The sequence below is a fragment of the Lepisosteus platostomus genome, chromosome 12 (genome assembly GCF_059453375.1).
Source record: "Lepisosteus platostomus isolate fLepPlt1 chromosome 12, fLepPlt1.hap1, whole genome shotgun sequence".
NCBI classification, from domain to species: Eukaryota; Metazoa; Chordata; class Actinopteri; order Semionotiformes; family Lepisosteidae; genus Lepisosteus; species Lepisosteus platostomus.
Window position 1 is genome coordinate 10,768,489 of NC_142622.1, and position 23,638 is coordinate 10,792,126.

The 23,638-nt window shown below is 37.5% G+C and overlaps 1 protein-coding gene across 4 annotated transcripts in view; it reads left to right on the plus strand.

Annotated features, from left to right (window-relative positions):
- Positions 1–23,638, plus strand: part of LOC148651071 (oxidation resistance protein 1A-like) — a 171,978-nt gene that overhangs the window by 91,605 nt on the left and 56,735 nt on the right. Inside the window, exon 1 of one of the 4 annotated variants that reach the window (XM_088600926.1) lies at positions 12,048–12,374. The exons of the other annotated variants lie outside the window; for them this stretch is intronic. Coding sequence (XP_088457052.1) covers positions 12,212–12,374 — 163 coding nt within the window. The 5' untranslated portion in view covers positions 12,048–12,211. Of the gene's footprint in view, positions 1–12,047; positions 12,375–23,638 lie in introns of those variants that run through there. 4 annotated transcript variants of the gene reach the window in all.

A 23,638-nucleotide genomic window follows, 5' to 3' on the forward strand; every position in this document is an offset into this window, starting at 1 on the left:
CAGCTTCAGAATTAAAGGGGAAGGGTAGAAGTGTCTGGACGGGCACCAAACTCGTTTAGATATCTTGATGATTCAGCTCACCATTATCGAACACTGGCAAGGAAATGACAGGCTTTGTGCCGCTTTTCTTTTATTTGAATAATGCCTTTGTGCTTGTTTGGCTTAAATTTCTGTATTGGAAACATTTCTGTGACTAGTGCTGAATTTATTGAGGATAAAAAATTAAAAAATTCCAGTGAACCTGCCAGAGATGAGTCACAGGGCCTGTGATCCTGCTCCTCCGACTGCTCTGATAGGTGGTGTGTCAGTGATATGCTGTGTAAACAGGCTCCATGTGTTAGTCCCTGGGAGTTGTGAAATATATATTTCCTGTAGGAGGCTTATGAGTGCAACTACAGCTCAGTAAGATAAAAAAAAATAGTTTCCTCGAAATCTGTTTTCTCTCCCATTTTTCATGTACTAAACTTGTTTCACATTCCAGTGATGTTATTTTTCTACAACCATGCAAGTGACACCATAATATAGAACGCTACATTGTACAGAACTGGCAGTATATAGCATGTAGACGACGGGGTATTGAATGAAAGTGAATGCCCATTTTGTCAGTAATACTTGCCCTTGTTTTTTTTTTTCTAATCTCATGGCTGACATGTGATTGTGTTTGTGCTCTGTGCTAGATAGGTGTCCCATCCAAGGTGTCTCTGGGCCTAGTGCCCTTACCAGCCACCCTCTAAGGATAAAGGGGATTCAGAATATTACTGGGTGAAATAATTTAGTGATGTGCATATTTTCTTTATTAAAAAAGGATCTTATTTCCTCTATTTTAATAAGTGGATAAATGATATAAAAAACAAGATAAATCTTAAACATATGTTTTGATTTTAGTTTGTGCAGCACAATGCTTAAAATGCCAATCTTTGCTGAATATATGCAGGTACTTTTGATTAGTAGTATATCCTTCTTTCCCTGTTCGATATTGCCCTTCTGTCTTAAGCTAGGATGTAAGTTTCTCTGATAAAATGACTATTTTATGATTCCTTATGATTTATACAGTAATATTAACTGGGGAACCTCAAATTTCAAGAATTCCACTGCTGCTCATGCATTCTTACAGCACTTGTACGTTCTTAAATGATTAGTATTTCCTTTAAGCTTTCATTTTTAGTTAAAATAATATTAAACTGTCTCTCTTGAAAGCAGATAAATGCCGTTCATATGTAAAACTACTCAAGACAGTGATGTCAGCCTATTCGTTATTGCACTTTTCACCAACACATTTCACCAACCATTATTATTTCACACGGGAATTTTAATTAGGGATATAGGTTACAAGTAATGTTTTGTTTTACTTGCTGGAATGGCACTGAAATTTTTTATATTACAAAGTGCTTTATTTTAACATAAGCCTTGAAATGAAATATTTATGCATTACAAAATATGAGAAAATGATTTTATGTGATAAACTAAGTCAATGCAAGTTTTGAAATTACTGGAAAGAAAAAAAATGTTTCTTGATTTTTGAGCTGTCCTGCATTTGTGAATGTTTTGTTCATTTCGTTTCCAAATTATATTCTGTAGTTATCACACAATTGTCCCATCGGGGCAGTAATTTTGATATAGGCTGCCACACTGTAGCGTGTTTTATGATTGATATGAGGATGCATTACATAATTCCATTTGCAATCATATCCGATTACTTTTGCAATCATAGCGATTCAGCGTCCATTGAGACCCATTTTCTTGTGACTTAATATTGTATGTGAAGAAATACAGGTAATTATGAAACTCCTTTTTTCTTCACATCAAGCATATTTAATGTCTCTTTGATTCTGTGGTTATAAGGTGAAAGCATTTGTCTTTTTTCCATTTTTTTAAAACAACACATACTAGCATGAAATGTGAAGAATGCTCAAATTGAACATAACTGCTTTATGTGATTATGTGAATAACACATAATTACTTTGAACAAATACCACAATTCAAGACTTTCACATTGGAGAAGACTGGAGAAAAAGGTCTAAACAGCTTTGGGAGCTCATTAAGACAAGGCAGTAACTATCAACTAAAAAAGATCACAGATGTGCGGAGACCATTCAATCCAATTAGATAGTTTGGCTAGTAAGAGTGAATTGATCTAAAGTTCTCTTCCAGCTGTTTCTTGAAAGAGTATTGGCTTCAACAAGATGGCTGGATAACTTGTTCCAGCCTTTTTTCCCCCAGAAGGTCTCTCGTTCTCAGTTTAAAAAACTCTTCCCCTTTTAAACCCCATCCTTCCTGGTCTGCTAACACAACACATATTTTTTAACTCTTTTTAACTAAGGAGCACAACAGTATTGTTAATCACCAATTATACTGTAGGTTTTGAGCTACTAAACAATGTTAATATTGTTGATAATAAAATAGTTTAATGTTAGTAGCTCACAGGAACAAACAGGAACAATCTGTATTATGATAATTGATGAGTACTTCCATAGAAGCTGGTTGCAAAACTTTTTTTCAGTAGTTTATCCCCAAGATGATTGCTCTTAAGACCGTTGTGCTGAGGACTGACATGCTGCAAAAAAAAGAGACCAGCAAGGTAAAAAAGAACCCATATCTGACAATAACAGGGAGACTGAAATGTCAGTGATGTTACTTGTGATCAGTAAGTCTTTTTTTAACAAAATAAACTTTATTGCACAATATACATCAATCTTACAATGAGTCCCTCCAAGCCTTACCACCTGTAGTTGTCTGTGCCTTTTTCCCTGTCTTGACTGGAAAACTGCAGTCGTCCAGTCCACCGCGGAGATTAGCAAGTCTTTAACTAGTGACATGGGAAGCAGGGATCTTATGATAACACGGGCATTTGTAGCATCTTGATGGTTTTGTCTATCTAATGGACTGGCGCCCTGTCCAGGGTGCATCCTGCCCTGTGCCTGTTGCTTGCTGGGATAGGCTCCGACTAGCCTGTGACCCTGTATTAGATAAAAGTGGTAAGAAAATGAAAGGATGATGGTATTGTGGCAAACTGTATTTGACTGCTTTCTTATTCCCCTTCCAGCACTCTGCAGTTTTTATTTGCTTCAGATGTTTTTTTTTTACCGTGAAACTATTTCCAATTCAGTTTTCGTAATTAATTGATAGTAAAGTAGAATGCAACGAAACAAGAAATTATTGCATGATTAAATGGTTGATTGCATTTGCCATTAGCTACATCAGTGCCGCGTGACTGAACTTTTTTCTTGCATTTATATTAGACTAATTTGAGCTGGAAACGGAAGATTGCAGAGAGACATTTGCCGATGCTATGTTAGTCTTTCCTTTCCTTGTTAGGCAATTGTGCGTGTCCTGCACTGACTTCTTCAGGGTTCATCATTTTTCCAGAAGTAGTTATTTTTGTTTTGGGGGTTTAAATGATCGTACTTGACAGAAAACAGAGTGTAAAGTCTTGTAGAAGGGTGACCTAGCATTCTCATTAGCAACAAGTACAGTGGGTTATAAAGCTCTTGTTTTATTTAGAGAAAATACGGATCTCTCTTAGTTTTACCAACTTGAGAAATTCATCTTTATTTAGCCCTGAACGGGACACTAATTGAACTGGTATTGTGGTACTGGTTCACAAGTGGTCAATGATAATTCTTTTACTGGATAAGTAATGTTATACACCACACTGGAGTTAACTACAGTAGATTAATATTCTAAATGGTTACTGCTACAGTACGTGTACAGTATGTGACTGTCTGAATATGCCTAGGCAAACCATTATTACTTCAATGCCGAGGGAAAAAGTTGGACTAGTGTACATTCAATTATGTCCATAAGGAAATCTTTTAGCTTAGAAATTACAGTACATGTTGAAATTCTGGAATTAAAAAAGACCTTCATAATGTAGTATTCCCTCTTTACAGATACTGTACTGTACATCCCCGGATTGAATTATCCCACATTGATAGACAAAAAACTCAGACTTGAACAGAGCAGACTGAGTGGATGTGACTCAAGTATTACTCAATCCTCTGAGGGATTAACTAAGTCAACCTAGTAGACTAATTCAGAACAGTGAAACTAACAAATGGAAACTGTATTGATATATCCAAACACAGGGGGATTTTTTACAAGAAATGAGGATGTGGAACAGCTACCCGCTATGAAAATAAGGCCAATAAGCCCCCCCGGATATACAAGCTTGTCGTTTTCAAATTTTATTTCGCTTTAAGTAAGGATTTGCAGTCACGTAAAGTGACTGTAGTCACGCTGTAGTTCGCTTCGAGGACTGGGAATGGAGATGTTTGAGGAATGTGGAGTTCTCATGAGTGATGGGAATGCAAGTACTATCGGAGGTTTTTAGTTTAAATGTGTTTTTCTTCCGATGGAGAAGAAATAAAATATTGTAACTCAGCATTTTAAAGGGTGTAATTCTCATGGTTATTGGTTAACACTTTGTGTCAGAGCAGCTTTACAAATGCAAAAAAAACAACTCCTGAATTCCTCAAAGTTCCTGAATAAAATACTAACAAAAAAACCACTCGGTGTGTAAAAGTCAAGTTCGCAGTTCCTTTTTTCCCCTTATGATGCTGTGTGCTCTGTCAATACGCGGAACTCTGGTTAGAGTTGACAGCTACGGCTGCTGTTCTGGCCGTTTCTCTCGAAAGTGTGCTCCAGACACATCAGAAATTTTTCCCAAATGAACCCCAGCTGTCTATCGGTTACCTTGGTTTGACAACGCTTATCGGCCCTGCCTCTTCAGCTCCCGGCCTGGGTCTGACACAGTTTTATAGACCTGCGGATAAACCTTTGATCATACTCTTACTAGCCATTTACCGCCTGGAGAGCAGCTGTACAGTGAATCCACATTTTTTCTGTAATTAACAAAAGCCGTTTTCTTTTGTAAAATGGATACTGAATCAAACCAGAGTGTTGAAGTAAGCTGTCCGTGGGGCGAAAAGTGTTATCTTGTTTTGGGTCAAGCAGCTCTTCATTTGTATTTAAAAACTAACATGTGCACTTGTTTTGCTTGAAATCTTAAAAAGATCAAGGCATCTTTACAGCCATCTCTCCGCACAATGGATCACTGAAATTGCAGTAAATTATTTCAGTTTAACCAAGACCCTTAGATTCATTACATTTAAAGCTGGACTGTAAAATGCAGAATGGTATAAATAAATCAAATGATACAGTAATTTAAAATTGTATGATCGCCAACGTACAGTAAGTCGTTCAAATAAAATACTTTTTGTATCTTATCTTAAAGGCTCTTAAACTGTCTACAGTAAGTGAAAGCAAAGCCATAAAATACACAGCAACTATGATAACACGTAACAGACTCTTTTGATTGTATTGATATCTTAAATTAAATCAAAGAAGCATGTAAACGTATTGGTATCCATGACAGTTATGCACACTAGAGGGCACTAACATCACCAGTGTCCACCAGCGAGTAGGATACGACTTCTCCAATTCAGATGTGGTGTGTACTGTCGCAGTCCTGTTCTTGTTTGTAGCAAAGCCCATGGCAAAGTTTTCAGAATTTAGTTTTCTGCAAAGGTCAATTAGCTTTATAAACACAATATATAACACCCAATAATATATGTACTGTACTGAATATGGCACCAATAACTTTTCATATCTCATTCGTGCCATCTTTTTCTATCTGGAAATTGCACCGCTCTGTACTGAGATCTAAAGGTTTTTTTTATTACTTTAATTACTTTAAAAGTGTAGTTAGGCCTTGTGTCTGTTTTTAAACTTTCTTGTTTGTGTTGAAGCAGATGGAGCTGAAATTGATGTTATTGTATAGTGAACATGTTATGTTGTGTACTGTATAGTGGAACATGTAAGGGGAAGGGTTGTTTGTTTTTTCGTGTTATCACACCTTAATTTGCCCTCAGTTATTTGTGTTCTGTATAGTTTTTTCTTTTCAAATTATTTGCTGTTCAAGCTTTTCTCCTACTGTAGGTCAATGCAGAAGTATCGTAGTGAGTTTAGTGAAATGAAGAATCATAATTTTCAAATGTCATGCTAAATCCTGAAATGTGCTGAAAATGTTTTTCTTAAATCAAATCCAAGTCCTATTAAAATGTTGCTTCGGTAATTACAACCACAGGGCATCGTAGATTGTTTTTATTTCAGAGTTTCTACCTTTTGAAAATCATAACAGCTCAACTCTACAGGAGCTAAGCTGTGAGAAAGTTTAGCTACAGTTGAGCATTTAACGATCTGTTGATATGACTGGGTTGCGGTTTTATAGGCTGTCACATATTTCAGTAAAATGAGCCCCGAGTGGCATTTTTCTGCCTTATAATAGACATGAATACTTTCAGTTTCTGGTTTGCCTTGTTTCCTGGGGAAGCAGCTCCTGGCTACTTTACCCATTATAAACACTCAGCTTCTCCATTTCAATCTTACCTTGACTCCAGCAGTGTGTCCTTCTGTAGCTTTTATTTCCTATGGGCCCTTGCCTAGGTTGGGGGTCAGTCATCGTTTCCTCTCAGAGGTTGCAACACGGTCAGAAGTAATTCCGTGCATTGCTTTTATTAAAAACAACACACAGGACTCCTGTCATTTATCACCATTGTGTGGGCCACAGTGCAAAGCAGTGTGTCCTCTGGATTTCTGGTCTTTGTTTATTTTTTTAGTGGGGGAGGGGAGAGGTGAGTAAGGTACTGTACAAACTCTTAAATCAATAGTTTTTGTTTTGATTAATTTCATGCTGCTGAGAGGGTACAGTATATACAGTAGTTAGTGATTCTAAAAATAATACCACAGCTTTTTAAGTTACATTACTGTTAATAAACAGTTGTGGGAGAATGATGTTCACGATACATGGATGAATAGTGTCTCAAATATTTGTTTCTTCCTATATCTGTCCTTAGATACTGTATCACTTACTGTATTGTTAGATTACAAGATTAGGATAATAGGTCAACATTAGGGTGTAGTGCCAACCTATTCCATAAGTGAAGGATTGTGAAAGGTGAAAAGAAATGTTTGTTCGCACCTTCGGTTTTTCCAAGTTAGGAAAGATAATCAGCTATTTGGTTATTAGCAACAGGAAGAAATACCTAAATCTTCTCTCCTACATAAGCTTTGCACATGATTGAAACATAAGGCATATCTAACGTGAGTCACTATGCATTACTTCCACACTCCCCACCTTAAAACTCAATGATAATGTGTAAGGCTTGATGTTCGCATGAAGAATTTGACACAGATTGCAAAGAGAATACAATATTTTGAAAGAAACCATTGATTGCAACAGATGTTTCAGCTGTCGTTATTACTGTGAAAAATTGCTAGCAGAGCTGATAGATATTTGTACAGTGAATGGAAAATAAACTTTGTCGACTAAAGTCAAACTCCATTTCACATTCTTAACCCTTTTATGCTTTCCAGTTTGCTTTCTCCAAAAAAAGGCCATTAAGTGCAGTCATGGTTTATAAATGTTCCAAAGAAAGTCATCCTAAAAGCTTTGTAATGTGTTATTGATGTGGTGCCTTAAAAGTTAAATAATTGATACAGTTCTATTATCTGATTAAATAACTGCTCTTATTTTTCCTTTTTAAGTGATTAAGCAAGCACAAATATATAATATATGTACAAATATAAATCAAAGTAGGTTTTGGAATGCTAGAAATCTATGCGAGTCAAACAGGTTGAGAATTTACATGAGTTACATTCATTCAGACAATGAATTATATTTAAGTGTTTTTTCAGCCATGTGTCCAATTGTATTTTTGTGCATCTCATTTTTATCTCTCTTGGAATATAGACAGATTTAATTCCAAACAGTAGCAAGGTTTCTGCTTCTGAATTATTTATATTCTCTTTCCAGTTCAATATCTAATTCTGCTTCCCAATTATTAAATGTTGTTCCGGTCTACTGAGTTTTTCAGCTTCTGAGATATTTAGATATAAAAAGGGAAGACCCAACTGCATTTTTTTCTTGGTTTAGCATTTACTGACAACCATGCCTTCTTACCATCTGTTCAAATTAAAATCCTCAATCTTGTTTTACTTTTTATGACTCACTGTCAGCATAAAGATACCTCCTCAGATAAATTAAGCAGTGGAACAATAAAAGATGCTCTGATTTTCACAGCCATCATCGTGCAAGAATTTTCCCTGTCAGAAAGTAGAGGAGGATTCGGTGCACAGATAAATAATCCATCTCTCTACCAAAGAAGCAGTCTTGAGTTTGCTATATTACTGGTTTCCCTGTATTATAGTTTTCTTACACCTGTCAGTGGGAGCAAAAACAAAGAAGATATTACAGGCATCATTTTAATTCTTCCTGATTGTTTCCATGAGAACTTGTACATGCTTTGCATTTATTTTTTTGGACCTGTTAAAAATACTGAATACTTATAATAGCGAGTTCCTGTGATGTGGATTCAGGACCAATATAGTCGTAGCAATACATATAATAATAATCTATAATCAGTTCAAGGAACGACTGGATTAGATACTTGGATCTATTATCTGCTAGAAACCACATAGGCATAATCAGCCTAACTGGTCCCCTCTTTGTCACCTCTTGTATTCTAACAAAATGGACCAGCAGCCACGTTGAAGAGAAGCTTTCCGAGACTTGTAAATAGAAAACAAACTCCCACAAGTCTCCTGGAAGTGTTGTTTCTTCCAAAAATATTTTCAAATATGTTCTTCTTCTCTTTGAGATCTGTGCTGCTTCAGACCTACAGCGTTGTTTGAGGTAAGACGTTTTTGTAGAAATGGACTTGTGCGCTATTTTTAAATCTCCCGGTAATATATTGTAAAAAGGCAGACCCACTTGTGATTCTTACTTTAAAACTTCTGATATCAATTCACAAAACCTTTTCCCCCAATGGGTGTAACATCGTGTAAACACATTCAATGGAATTGTCCATCCATCCATTTTATAACCTCTTCATCCAATTCAGAGTCCCGGGGCACTGGAGCCTATCCTGGCAAGCAGGGGTTGCAAGGCAAAGATACAGGATGGCAGTCCATCCCATCAATAGACTGTAATGTGATGACAAAAATAATACTTTAGAGGGAATTAACTAAGACGTGTACAGTAGCTACAGGGTTAGCTGCCAGGGTTAACTACTATAGACGTGTGTTAGTGTGTGTGTTTTTTGTTTTGGTTCAAAATAGGTCCAATATTCAGTTTGGGAAGAAATTGATATATAGCATTACAATTCCACTTGCAGTAACTTAGTAATTCAAATCAATCACTTTTTTGTGTTTTCATCTACAGTATCTATGACCTCTAGACTTTCAACAACCAGCTTGTTAGACAGTGTTTACAAATGAACTGTGAGTATCCAGAAATATGAAATATTACTCTTCTTGTTTGAGGCATATAGTTAAGCAGTCCAATCACTGTACATCTACTGTATTTCTACCTAATAGTAAATATGGTGCTGACAGTGTGAGACTTATTGTTTGGGTATTTTTCTGTTTTACTTAAGGTCAGAAGAAAAAACTAATAAAAATTCTTAATAAACATACTGCAGCTATTACATGTTTTACCCTATTTTAACCATACAGTACCTGAGGCATTTTTTGTTACTGTAAAATTTAATCAAAACCTTGAGTTAATTATAAATTACAAAACTAGCACCTGTTTCTTGACACTTTATGGTAAAAAAACATTTTTCACCCAAATAAAAATGGTGCTGACTAGGTTTTGTAATAAGTACAGTAATTGGAGTGTAGGTTCAAGGGTTAGATTTAAAGTTAGGTTAGTATTAACTGTAGAGCTTTAATCAGAGATGCGTGTCTGTATCATTTTCACTTGCAACCTCACTCTGAAACTCACTGTTGAAAGAGGAGTTTTATTATACTTTTGTTCAGCTGCAGTAATTTGTCTAGGATCATCTTCTTGTGCTGAATCTCACACTGAATTTCAGAGGACGTGATGTGCTACAAGTAAAATAAATACTCAATTTAAGACATCAGTAATATTCAGATTTTCACAATTTTTGGGACAGATGTCATCTAAGATAATTCAAAATATTTTAGAGGACATCAGATTGAATCGATTTGAATTCAATTAATTGTAAACTAGAGCTGAAAGCTTTGACACTTGGCTTTTTTTTACATAAATAGTTGCACCACTCATGCTTAAATTAAATATAAAAAAGCTGGAGTGCAAAAATATCTGCCCCACATTTAACTACATGACTCATTATTGTAAATGTAGAACTACTAATTTGCCAGATTAATTTGAAACTGCCTTCTGTGGTTTCAAAAGTCCTTGCAGTGTATTTCAGGCAAATTAGTCATGATGTTTATTTTTTTTTTGTAGAAAAAAATTAAGCTGTAATGTGAACTGCACCACATAGATAATTTAGCAGTTGACCAAATTTAACAGTTGACCAAAGAAAATGATGCACACTGTTACTTTAATCTCCAAGAAAACTGGCAAGCCCCACCATTCTCACTGTAAAAAATATTCTAAATCTAGGGATGCAAGGAGTCACAGCTCTGTTTGGTAAAGGTCTGAGATCAGTTTAATAGAAATGAGAACGGCCATTTCCTGAAAACTCTCTCAAGCCAGGTCTGGAGTAAGGACCTCAGGCCTGAGTCAGATTTTTGCATCAATATGCATATCCATCTTCCCCTCAGTTATGACTAGCTTCTCAGTCCTTGTCAATGACAAGCAGCCCCTAAACGTAAAGCTGTTGCCACCATGCTTGACAGCAGAGAAGGTGCTGATCGAGTCAGTGATGGTTTTTGGGACATGTAATATTTCGCATTAAGACCAGAAAGGTCCAATTCTGTCTCATCTGATCACAAAACATTTGCAGTATCACATCATTGCTTTGTTTAAAAGCCAGTGTGGTATATGAGTAGGCCCAATGAACAAACAGAAGTCCTCAATTATTTACAATTTTTTACCAAACAACTCTCTAGAGTATTATTATTATTATTATTATTATTATTATTATTATTATTAAACATCTGAATCAAACTCTGAACTGCTTTGTTTTCATTTTGCTAAGTGATTATAGGGAGACGCTCAAAGGATTTGACAGTAAAATTAAAATGGCATTCAACGGTGATGAATGGATTTGGTTGCTCTAGGCATGGGATTCATGTTTTTTTTCACACATCCAGTCCCGTGGAAACAGAGAATTTATAAATGAGAGGCAAAACATTTCTTAAAATGAATTGTATTTTTAGAAATATACCCGTCTGACAGAAATAACAGTGGTCTCTTTGTTGTAAATAGTGCAGTTAATCTTGTGTGCTTGTACATTCAGAATAATGTATAGCCTAAGGAGTTTTATAATTAGAGCAAGTCTATTCATTTGGTTGTCATGAAGTTCCCTGTTTGATAAACTACTGAAGTCATAATAAATGTTACCAGTGGCCTTTATTCTTTGTAATGGCAGTACTGTACTTTGTAAAATAGTCCAATCACACTAGGTCCAAAAATGTTTTTAACCAGGTCATAACTTCAGTAACAGTAACAGATGTACAGCAATAACCCCGTTTGTACAAACCTTGTAACAATAATAGTAAAGGGAAAAATGTTTTGGATTTTAGTTTTAAAACGCCTTCTCTTAAGGAAAATACCGCTATGAGAAATGCGTTGTGTCCTGGGTCCTCGGTTATTTGACACCTTTTAGTTGCCAGGAACAGAATCAGCTAGCTTCTATCACTTCAGTACTAACTAGACGTAATCGCCATTTCTCATTAATCACATGAATCACTTGGAGGGGAAAATAAAATTGGCAGCTTTACCAGAGATTGTGGTGACTAGATCGATCATAAGCAGAAGTAAACGTACATTAACAATATATTTTAAGTTTTGTATTTTATACGTATACGTAGATTGTGTTGTGTACTGTAGTAGTACTACTGTAAAGCATTATTAGGAGAAGCACTTAAAACACCGTGATACACATAAAAAGTAAGAATAGTCGATCGGAGATATACTGCAGATGAATTATCCTTACGTACATGTTTTGAGGGAACCGTTATTAATGTGTACTATACTGTATGTTCAGTTCGCGACTGCGGCGCTTCTCGCCAGCTGGAGGGGGGAAAACTTTTCCGCAGTTGTTGATGTTGTGTGACTGTATTTCAGTTCCTGTTTGAACGTGTTGTCTCACAGCGTTTCACTCGACTGGCATTAGGAAACATGGCGACTACACTGACATGTACTGAGAAGTGAAGTAATTTTTGGTGTTGTTTTTTAAGATACGTAGTAGAAACCGTGCGCTTTCGAAAACCCAAAATGGATTATATACTGACGTTTACGAGGAGTGCTCGGTCTGTCAAAGAAGCGGTATCCAGTACGATATGGCCTGCATCAAGTCGAGAAGTACAGTTTAAAGATTCCTTTGCAGAAGAACAAGTTAAATGCTCACATATAAAGCAGGCTGTGCAACAAGTAAAAGGTCTGAACTTTCTAATATTACTGTAATGATAATGCTTGCTTTTTGTTCTATACGCTGAAACGTTCTGTTCTTACTGTTTGACTTTTCATGCTTTACGTAAAGAAAGACTTATTTTAACTACCCTAATGCAGTTACCGCACTTTAAAAAGTTAATTATTGTTTTGTTCTTTCATGTTTATAATGTTTTGGGCTTTCATAACGTTCACCCATTTATGTTATCGTTTCTAAAGTGCTTGCACGGTGTGTCACACCCTGGAATTTATGAAGGCTGGCGTTAACGCGTGTGCGTGCTGGACTGCACTTTGTACAGCACATTACTGCCACAGAAATATCCTGTACTGGTAGGGCTCATGTGTAAGCGTCTTGAAACTGATTTCAGTCTTCAACGTTGGACCGCGATTAATACACTGACACGTTTACCAACGGGGTTTGGTATCCAGAGTGCTAATTTTTAATTTTGAGTTGTATCTGACTCACAGCTACTGTACATCAGCTGCACATTGTTCCATAGCGTTAGGTCTTTTTTGCCACTGGTCTAAATTGGGAAACCCCGTGAGAGCCTCCCACTGGTTTGGATTGACAGACACTGTCTAACGGGCCCAGTGAGAGAGCTTTAAAGAAAATAAAAACGAAGACGTTCTGACTTCTGTAGGACATGATTATGCAACGTCAAAAGATTTAGCACGTCTTTATTGTATCTGTCATTTTTGAGTTTTCATCTTTCTCGATATTCCCTCAGTGTTTTTCATGTAATTAAAAATTGTTCATCTTTCCTTGCATAATACCCCGGGACCCAAGGCTATGGTGGTGAAAATATGCTAAGGTTTGCCTGGATGATGTTAGGTTTTGTTTTAAAAAATCGCAGAACATTTTAATTTTTTCCAAAGCTTTTCTGATCTGATCTGGTTTTTATTAAGAATGTTCCAAATCTAGTATTAGTATTTTAGCTTGCCCTCCTTCTGATTTTTCATGAAATGAAAATGGCATTCCCTGATGAAAATCAGGGCTCGGTCTTCTCAGACATATTCCCTTGAGTCCTAAAGTGTAGACAGGTACAATTTTTTGAGTGTTTTCTTGAGTACTAAGTATCCATCAGCCTGATATTGGAAAGCTGCTCACTCCTGGGTGAGGGTCACGCCAAACAATAATGTTCACAAACAATACTGTAGTATTCCTTATTTCAGAAAAAAAGGATGAAAAATCAGGGATTGTTGTCTGAAGACACTGTGCAACTGACTTTGACTTTCTGATGTGCACAGAAAGCAATCAGTTAAAAAATAATACAGTATCTTGTGATATTGTCAGCAGCATGAATTTAAATATACTCTAGGCAGGTTAACAGACAGCCTGAAAAAAAGAATTATGGCCAAAGTCTTATGTAAAAAACAAAAAAATATTGTCATCTCGTTGGTAAGCATAGGAGCTTTGTTTCTGTGTGAAACTGTTCACCTTGTGCGAAAATAACATTACAACAGTTGGCTGAAGTTTTTCAAGTAGAAAATGACTCCCTAAACATGAATAATCATGCATTTGTATTTGCACTTCTGTCGGCCTGCACAATCGTGGAGTTTAAAAATTGAGTTTCATTCACTGCTTCGAAATGTCGGTTTCCCTGACCTTTGCATTCTTGTCGTGTAGCAACATCTATGACCTGATATCAGTCTCTCTTTGTGTCACGCACATTGCTGGATCTATTAGCATAACGTACAGATTCAGCACCTGAAGCCCGGTGCAGCCAGTTTTACATGACTGTACGCGCACTTGCATGAAGGCAGTTATCCTGCAACGCAGAGTGAGAAAGAACTTTAGCTATAGCATTCCTTTCGTTTTCCAGATCATAGTTTTTGCAAAGAAATGTGTGCCTGCTTCTCTATACTGTAGCTTTTCATCTGATGGTCAATGCCCATAATCTATCCCATGGTCTTTTTTTAATTGTAGAGGCAATGTCTGTAGGTAGCAGAAATTCCTTTGAAGTATCAATAGCCTTGGAGCTGGGAAACATCGCAAGACATAACCCCTTCTATTCACTTTTATTGTTGATTTTCAGTGGTCTGTAAGTGTCTGCTGTGGGCTTCCTTGTGATCCATATCTTTTGGATAAATGTCACTGTTTGTGCAGGGGTGCAGGCTGGTCATGTATTGTGAGAGATTGTCCCTAGGAAGTTGTATATACAGTGAGATTTTGTCTGAAGGATATTAAATGCTATACTGCATTGTTCTCTTTTTTTTATCAAGGCTCTTGGTACTTTATACAGTCCTGAAATAAGCTTGCAAGGGTTAACTGAGAAAAGAAGATCAGCCCTTTAAAATTGCGTGCACCATTTGGGTAGTTGTGACAGAGCCAGATTTTGCAAGGGTGTTGTTGTGCATGTCAGTTTGCAGGCTGTCCTTGCCTTGGTGTTTGACTGAGTCCCTCAGAGCCTGGGAAATAAGCCAGACTGCTAATCAGGCATTTTATCAGGCCTTAACTTACCTTCTTTTCAGTAGTTTAATTATTAATGAAATAAAAGGTATGTTCTGAAATACAAAGTCTTTTAATGTCATTCTGTTCAAAAAGAAATGACAAGAAAACAAGCTTGTTCCACACAAGCTCTACAAAATGCCCTGTAAAGTTGTATTTACTTTTAATAAAAATGTACCCTATGCAGGGCAAAAAAACTGTAAAGTTAAATAGCCCTTGAATATGGAGTAGGCTTATTGTGGAAATAGTGCATAAGAAGTCTCTATCTACATTTGTGCTTTTCTGTATTCCATTCTATCATATATTACTTTATTGTTTCTGATTTATGATATTTGAACTTCTGTTCTTGTACCATGTTGCAGAAGCTTATAGAAAACCATTATTGTTCTGATAGGAAAAGCATTGTGGAATTACAGTACACGCAGGTGCTTATGACCACGAAAGGAATATCACTGATTAAAGTAAGAAAAATGTAATTCAAAGATGGTATATTTCGCAATATGCCGTTGATGTAATATCCAGTCCGTCCAGATTTTCATGAATTTTAATCTGAGATTTTGACAGCTGCAATACAGCTCTGCCTAAGCTGATGATTTCCTCACATTGTTTAACATTGTGACCATGGACCTACAATCTAATAACAGCAATTGGAACCTTCTGCAATTATCCCAGATGTGTAGAAGCGACATTTTAAACAGTTCTTATTGTCAGCCATCATCGATGTTTTATGTATTTGTTGCATAAGATTGCATATAAAGTTTGCAATCATGTTGTCAAGAAAATTTGAGTAGTATTTAGAAACAATTTTGTTTGGTTGTACTGTATGTTATTGGATGTACAGTAGAACTAATACTGTATGTTACACTATGATAAATGAGTAACTTTGAGAAGGCTTTCAGCATGGCTACAAATAACAGGAGGTCATTCAGCCTTTTCATGAACATTAGCCAGCAGCCATATCACCCTGCAACTCACAACTGGCAACCCACTGAAGCTAAGCAGGTGTGAGCTTGGTCAGTACCTGGATGAGAGACCTCCTGGGAAAAACTAAGGTTGCTGCTGGAAGAGGTGTTAGTGGGGCCAGCAGGGAGCACTCACCCTGCAGTCCATGTGGGTCCTAATGCCGCAGTATAGTGATGGGGACACTATACTTTAAACAGGCGCCGTCCTTCGGATGAAATGTAAAACCGAGGTCCTGATTCTCTGTGGTCATTAAAAATCCCAGGGCGCTTCTCGAAAAGAGTAGGGCTGTAACCCCGGCGTCCTGGCCAAATTTTCCATTGGCCCTTACCAATCATGGCCTCCTAATAATCCCCCTCTATGAATTGGCTACATCACTCTGCTCTCCTCCCCACTGATAGCTGATGTGTGGTGAGCGTTCTGGCGCACTATGGCTGCCGTCGGTGGATGCTGCACATTGGTGGTGGAGGGGAGTCCCCATTACCTGTAAAGCGCTTTGAGTGGAGTGTCCAGAAAAGCGCTATATAAGTGTAAGCAATTATTATTATTATTATTATTAGTAGTAGTAGTAGTTTTCATTTATTTATAGTTCCATAGACGGCACTGGTGATACTTAGAACAAGCCTCTGAAATTCAACAATATAAAGTAGAAAAGACACAGGCAGGCACCCCGAGTTGAAATTGAACCCAGGACCCTGGAACTGTTGGGCAGTAGTACTAATCAGCAAATCACTGTCAGCCCTAGTCTTTCCAAACGCATCCCGAGTGGCAGTTCTAAGACCAAAGTGCACTACAGTGGGCTTGGCGTAGTATATTGGTCATGGTATAAAGAAGCTGAAAGAATTAAAAAAAAGTTCCATTCTGTAATTATGGAACAGGATACATTTAAAGTGGAGGTTTTCTAATAAATTCCTTTTCTAAGTAATTTAAACATCTGCAAGACACTTGCAGCAGTTTAGGTAGTGCATGTACAATTACATAGGTGTGACTAATATGTTGTACATATGGCAGCATGGTGTTTTAATTATACTGGCTGCTAGTGACTGTCATAGACTGCAATTCATGCTGTGTCACAGATAACAGTAACCATAAAACAGCTCCTTGTTAGCAAAATAGTCTAGGAGGCTGTGAGACAAGTTTGTGCATATAAAGCCACAGTAGAGCCTAACATGATAAATGAGCTCCTGAACAGCAGATAATGAACCGAAAAGTTGTTTTAAGTTTCAGCAAACTATGGCAGTTGAGGATAGGGATATGTAATGAATGCTGTGACTTGCAAAGTCAGGGATATGAAGTTGATCATAAAATAACTGTGATGCTTAAATAATCCATCCATTTGTTAAAATAATATAAATATTAATATTGATGTTAAAATTTTACTGTGCAGATTAATAGTGTATGGATTTTGCCCTTGAGGAGGAAAAAAGACATAGTAAAATGGAAATACATCATTATAATGACTTTGACTGGGTTTTATTGATGGCATACTGCCTGTTCGTGTGTCTAGCGTTGATTTTTAGACGCTAAGCACAGCAGGGTGTGAATATATTTAAAGAATGAGTTTATGGGGACCTTTCCAACAACTGGAAGATTACAGTACTTTCATTAACTTTATTTTATAGAGCACCTTTAAAAGCACTTTACAGTATATCAAATAAATTAAAAATTGCAAAAGCCAAAAACTGAGCAGATACAGAAGGTAAACATAATGTTTTCAGGCTGATTCCCTGATTTCTTTGGGGATGCCATCTCCAGAGGTCAAAGTGATGGAAGATCCCGACTCTCCAGTGTGTAGTTCATGGTTGTCCAGTCCTGGTCCAGGAGTAGTGGGGCACCTGCAGGTCGTCTAGGAGCACCTGTACCCAAAGAGCTTGCAGTGTTAAAATCACCGATGAGCTGATTCAGGTTCTTCTTAAGAGCTGAGCACTTTAATGAAAACCTCAGACATGCCAGCCATCTGGACAGATGGATTGGACACTCCTGGCATGAACAGTGGGAAAACGCAAGAAACCAGAACCACCTGAGTCAAGGTGCCCAGTCTGCACCCTTGCACAATTTGTGCAGTTTGTCTGAACCTGTGTTTGCAAAAGGTTAGGAATTACAAGTTAGAAATCTGATCATGTCACTGATGCAGTCTTAGCTAATCCAATTTGCATTCATTTTTTTTATGATGACAAAAATGCAGACAGATCTGAAAAACTTTACAAAATCTGAATGAAAGTTATAGTTTCAGCCCATGTACTGAAATGTTATCTTAAATGACATGGCGATTACCGGAACAGACCAAAGTTAGGATCCTTTGAGATGCAAACATTTTTTAATAAACATCTTTTAATGTGAATGTGAACCAAGTGGTAGATGCAGTTGTAACAGTTATATCTCGTCATTGGATGTCATTAATGTTTAATTAGAAGATGTTCGTTGATGAAAGCAGTAGCATGTAAGACAATTCTTTTGTTCACTGCACAAGCTTATAGTGGTCTCAGCTTTCTCATGTCTCCTCAATCCCGAGACTTCATATCAATGAAGAAGAGGTAAAATATTTTCTAACCCATTTGCAAAATTCTCGGGACACTGTTTATTTGCGAATGAGTAACAATAAACCTGAAATTGTCCTATTTCAGTTGTGGCAGCCAATAATCTAGTTTAGTCTCCATCTCTTGTGTGTTGAAGGCCACCATTTAGCATGTGTGCAGAAAGTCTCCAGTTTTAATTATGCAAAGGAGCAGGATGTGGGTCGGGGGAAACTCCCCTGGTTAAGGTGATGTGTTAAATACAAGACCGACGGCAGATCGGTTTATTTTTTAAAGCCATCCCTGCCACAGTGCTCCATATTCTGAAGATCAAGCTGCTAATGAAGAAATGATTGACAGTGTGTGGGCATGTTGTTTGTTAACAGCTTGGCAGAGTCTTCAGAAGCAAAGAAAACATTTAATATACAGTGTGTTGCAAATGCACCGACCTTTTCCTGTTAATGACAAAGACACTCAGGGTAAGGAAAACACCTAATGAGCTGCTATGAATCCTTTGATTACCTGACAAAAGCTCTGCATGTGGAGTGAGCAGAGGCAGATCTCCTGCTCCTCAAAAACTTTGTGTTTTGCATTAGATGAAATTAGAGTCAGACTTGGCAGGGTCGGTTTACTACTGTACAGTATGTTTGTCCGATAAGTAATGAATTTGTTAAAGGAGCACCTTTCTGAAAGATTGCTTCAGGAGAGATTGAAATGCATTGATGCCTATTCAACCTTATGTTTCCTGTGGGGGTCTATAATGATTTTGTACTGGATATCAAAACTGTACTACTGCTGTAGAACACTACGTACCTCATGTATGTCACACTTAATCTTAGTTAATTTGTCACGGCGTGTACATAAAGAACAGTTTCTATTGCAGTGTGTACATTTCAAGTCACTTGGTACCAGAAATATGGGCATGTGCAGAGCAGTGTAAATAGTCACTATCCCATTTTCTGCTTATGCAAGTGAAAAGTCTTTGTCCCGTTTCTGTATAACAGTCTCACTGGTTGCAACACATGACTAGTCAGGTTTATGGAGCGGTTTTGTGTGCAGGTGTTTCTCCCTCTGATTGTGAGATGCATATACTGCCCTCCAAAAGTACTGGGACAGTGACGTCTAAACACAGTGAAGTCAATAATACCTAAGTACAGCTTCTAAGTATTGTATTTTAAAACAATTCAGTTCTTGCCTCCTGAGTCAAATTAAACAAATTAGTGTGATTAGATAGTGTTGAATCTCTTCATCGTGGAGGAGAAGAAGCATTAGGACAATTAGCTGAAGGGTATCTTTTGTCGGTCTGGTGTTTGATCTTGGATAATTAGGCGCTCATGAAAGAGCTGTGAGTCTGTCTCACTTTGACGTCGGGGTTGGCATTCTGAACTTGAAACCAAAAAATGTTCTGTTAAAGAATATCAGGCAGAGGCAAAGCACGTGGATTGGGCATACAAAAATATTCTATTTTGAGTAAACTAAAGAAATATGAATTCCAAGTTAAGACCAGGTTGGCTAAGAAAAACACCTAGATATGATGACAAAGATATCAGATCTGTCAAGGAACATTTGTCAGTAAAATCCGCAACAATCTCCAGTGTGCCTGGAAGAAGGTATAAAAATCCTTGGCTCTCAGAAGAATGAGACAGCGCAAGGTTGTCTTCAAGGCTACTCCTCAAATGTTAATCTCTCATCAGCGACAAGGAAAGCCATATTAAAATCTGCTTAGAAATTGGTGTGAGCCAGTAAAGTTTTAGAACAACATTTTACAGACTGATATTTGAGACTAAGATCAACCTTCACCAAAGTCGTGTATACTTTAAGTTCCTGTGTATTGATGTATTCATGTGTCATTTTTACAAAATCTTGATTTCCGTTATCTTTATATGTACAGTGTCTTCTCTCTCAGTGTTGTCTTTGTCATGCCCTGTTTCATGCTTCATAATTACTGTTAGTTGTCCAGAGTGGTTAGTGTGACACCAAATAATTCGGGTTTTATCTTTCACACAAATCTCTTCCTGCTTTTATCCACGAGCCTGTGCTGTACTTATGATAGTGCCAGGCAAGATCTAAAATCAACTCCTGTATTTGTGCTGCAGGTTCAGATTCCTGGTTTTGTTCTTCTAAAACCAGTGTTCAGGAAGACTGGAGACAATCAAGGTTGTTGTCTTTATTTTCTGACAGGAGTGCCCCTGCAGAAGTGGATGGGAAATTCTTGGTCCATAGCCATTAAAACGGGCGTGCAGCCTTTTGCTGATAATCGTGAGCTCCAGCTGTGGTGTTTCACACATTGCAGCGCTAATCCCACAATGTTTTTCACTACTGCAAACTTCACTGGCTGCAGATTTGTATGTATAGTAACTACAAGCAGGTTATGTACGGTATCTAACAGTGTCACTTCTTTCTAACCCTATTTGCTCTTCCCCAAACCCTCATTTTGTATACTTTCCGAGTCAAGTTTTTGCATAGTTATATATTTTCTGCTAGAACGTATTTTTCTCTCTGTGTTCGAGAAAGAGGCTGAACAACTCATACATACTGTGGCTCATGTGGAAACACCTGCAGGCTGTGTGACGAGGCGCAAAAGCTGTCCGATAGAATGCCGTTTCTTTTCTCCAAAGCTCCCATGTGCTCAGATACACAATATTCTTAGAAAATGAGCACTTTGCTTGCAGGTTTCATTTTCGGTTGATTCTCATGTGGAACGATAATTTCTGTCAAGTTGCCAGAGATTCTATGACCTGTTTCTGTAAATTGAGGAAAAACCCTGGGTCACGTAGAAAGTTTTTGGGTTAGAAAGGGTGAAATCATATTTTTCTCCAGGTACAGTTTTTAAAATGCAAGTACAGTATGGACAGGTTATACCATACAAGTCTTTTTATAATTTGGCTAATTTCCTGTCTTTTGTGCCAGTACTTGGCTGCGTGTTGCAGAATGGAGACAGGCTTGTGTGTCGTCTTTCTGTCAAGATTTGGGTGCAGAAATGAGCCCATTTCATAACCCTCTTCCTTCTTGTGTAGAGCCTGTTTGTAATTATGTTTGTGACACCCTGTAACGTGCTACTGTATGAAGAAATGCTCCTGTTATGCTTTGCTGCAGTGAATGAGAGGTACATGAAATAACTTCTACGTGTTACGTGAATTTAAAGGAAAAAAGTTTCAAAAGATTTCTTTACTATTTTTTGAGGAGAATTACAGTATATTCCACTCTTGTACCTTCTGTTGTTGTCCAACAAACGGAAATTTCTAATTTCCAATTTAAGGAAAACCTTAGTCTTTAGTATCTATCCTTTTTTCATTTAAAATGAATTTAAAATTAATTAATTTGAGCCACTGTAGGCAAAACATTATATTGATTTATGGTCAAGTTTGTGCCTTCAGTATTTTTTTCCACAGTAAGTGCTATTGAAGGTAAGAATTCATTCAAGATCAGGCTACACATTGAAATCATATCACAACAAATTCTGTCATATTTAATGACGACTGACTTTTTATTTAAAGCATGTTACTTGTTGTTTTATATAGCATTGTAGCCAGACCTGTAGATGTTGTTGTAATAAAGGGAGTGGAGGTGAAGGCCCCAAGCCTATGACCAGGGACAACTTGGAATGTCGCGAATGAATGAATTGCACATTATGACACGAATAAGCTCCAAGAACTCCAGTCACTTCATTCACCTCCAGGTATGCAAAGAGCTATTCCTTGGAGGTCAACCTGAAAATGTCTGGCATCCTCTGTGAAGTGGATGATTTGTGTCGCCCACATGTTTGGAAAGGTATTTCTAATACAATAGTTAGATAGCTGGATAAATAATATAGAACAGAAGCCAAAGGTTAAGTAATGCAGAGATTGCAGTCTTCAGCTATAAAGTCTCTTATTCAAACAGTACATTCCTAGCATTCGCATGGAGGTAGGAACATGAACCAGACCTCCATAGGTAACTGTACACATACTGTAGGTCACAAAGATCCATGACTAATCGCTGGTACCATCTTACTAATGTAGCAGTGATCCTCCTGTACTGTGTGAAAAGGGATTTTTTTTTACATTGTTTTTGAGTATTTTCTTATGGTCAAAAACGGTGCAGTGTATCTGTATACAGGTCTGAAGTAATGGACTTTACGAACAGCATTATTGTACCTGTTCTAGAAACTGCCGATTAAAAACAAAAACTCAGTTTAAAAAAATCTGTTAACATTGTTCAATATAGTGTTGTCTGATTGAGCAAGATGGAAGAAAAATAGTGGCGTTGAGACTGCAAGGCAATGTTAGGCAATAGGGGTTCTCTAGTCAGCAGTGCTTATTTTTTTCAGGTTTCTAACGGTGGATTCTAGAACCATCAGAGGCATAGAGATAATAGGTCATGTGTTAGGCACTAAAGACCATTGGGGAAATGGTATAATCAGGTTTTAAGGCATTATAATGTGAAAAACCCCTGACACTGCTTCTCTCCTGCTGAAGGAAGCCAAGGCTTTTTATTTTGCATGAATGTACAGTTATGGTTAAGCACTTCAGGTAAAGCACAATAATGCTGCAGTGCATTTCTAATTTAATGTTCCTGTTTTTCTGTATTCGGAATGCAACTGAAATTTGAAGATTACCACAATTGAAAAAAGAGGTTTAATTACCTTCACGTGGTTTTTATTTTTTGGAGTGGTAAAGGGTAAACTAACCTCACAGTTGAGCCACAGAGTTTTCAGAATTTTGCCTCAATGTAGGCAGAACCCTGTTCGTGATGTAGTTTGAGGGTTTAATCCTGAATGTCTGGTAACGTGTTGTGATCTGAAATGAGCTGCCTTCTTCTTTCTTGTGGCTGGGACGAAGATGTAATTTTAGAACGTGCCCTCCCCTGTGCTGCAGCTGTGCTCTTGATTTATCTAGATTGCAGTAGCAATGGCTTCTGTTACTTATTGAGTTTTTTGGGTCTTTTTTTAATGGAGTTTTGTTTTTGTGATAAACCGAAAATTTAGAGGGCAGCACAGTGGTTAATGTTACTGCCTCGCAGCACGGGGGATCAGTCCCAGATCTGCTGGGGCTATCTATGCGTGGAGTGTGTATGGGCTTCCTCCCACAGTCCAAAGAAACGCTGGTAGATTAATTAGCTTCTGGGAACATTGCCCCTGGTGCGAGTGTGTGCGTCTTATGTTTGTGCACACCCCGTAATGGACTGGCATCCTGTCCAGGATGCACCCTGCCTTGCAAATGTTGCTCACTGGGATGGGTTCCTGTATAGGAACAAAACAACTACAAAATAGGTGGATGGATGTAATTGCAGATGACTAATGTTGTCTTTCCATATAATACCGTGTTTTAATTGACCAGAGTAGTATACATT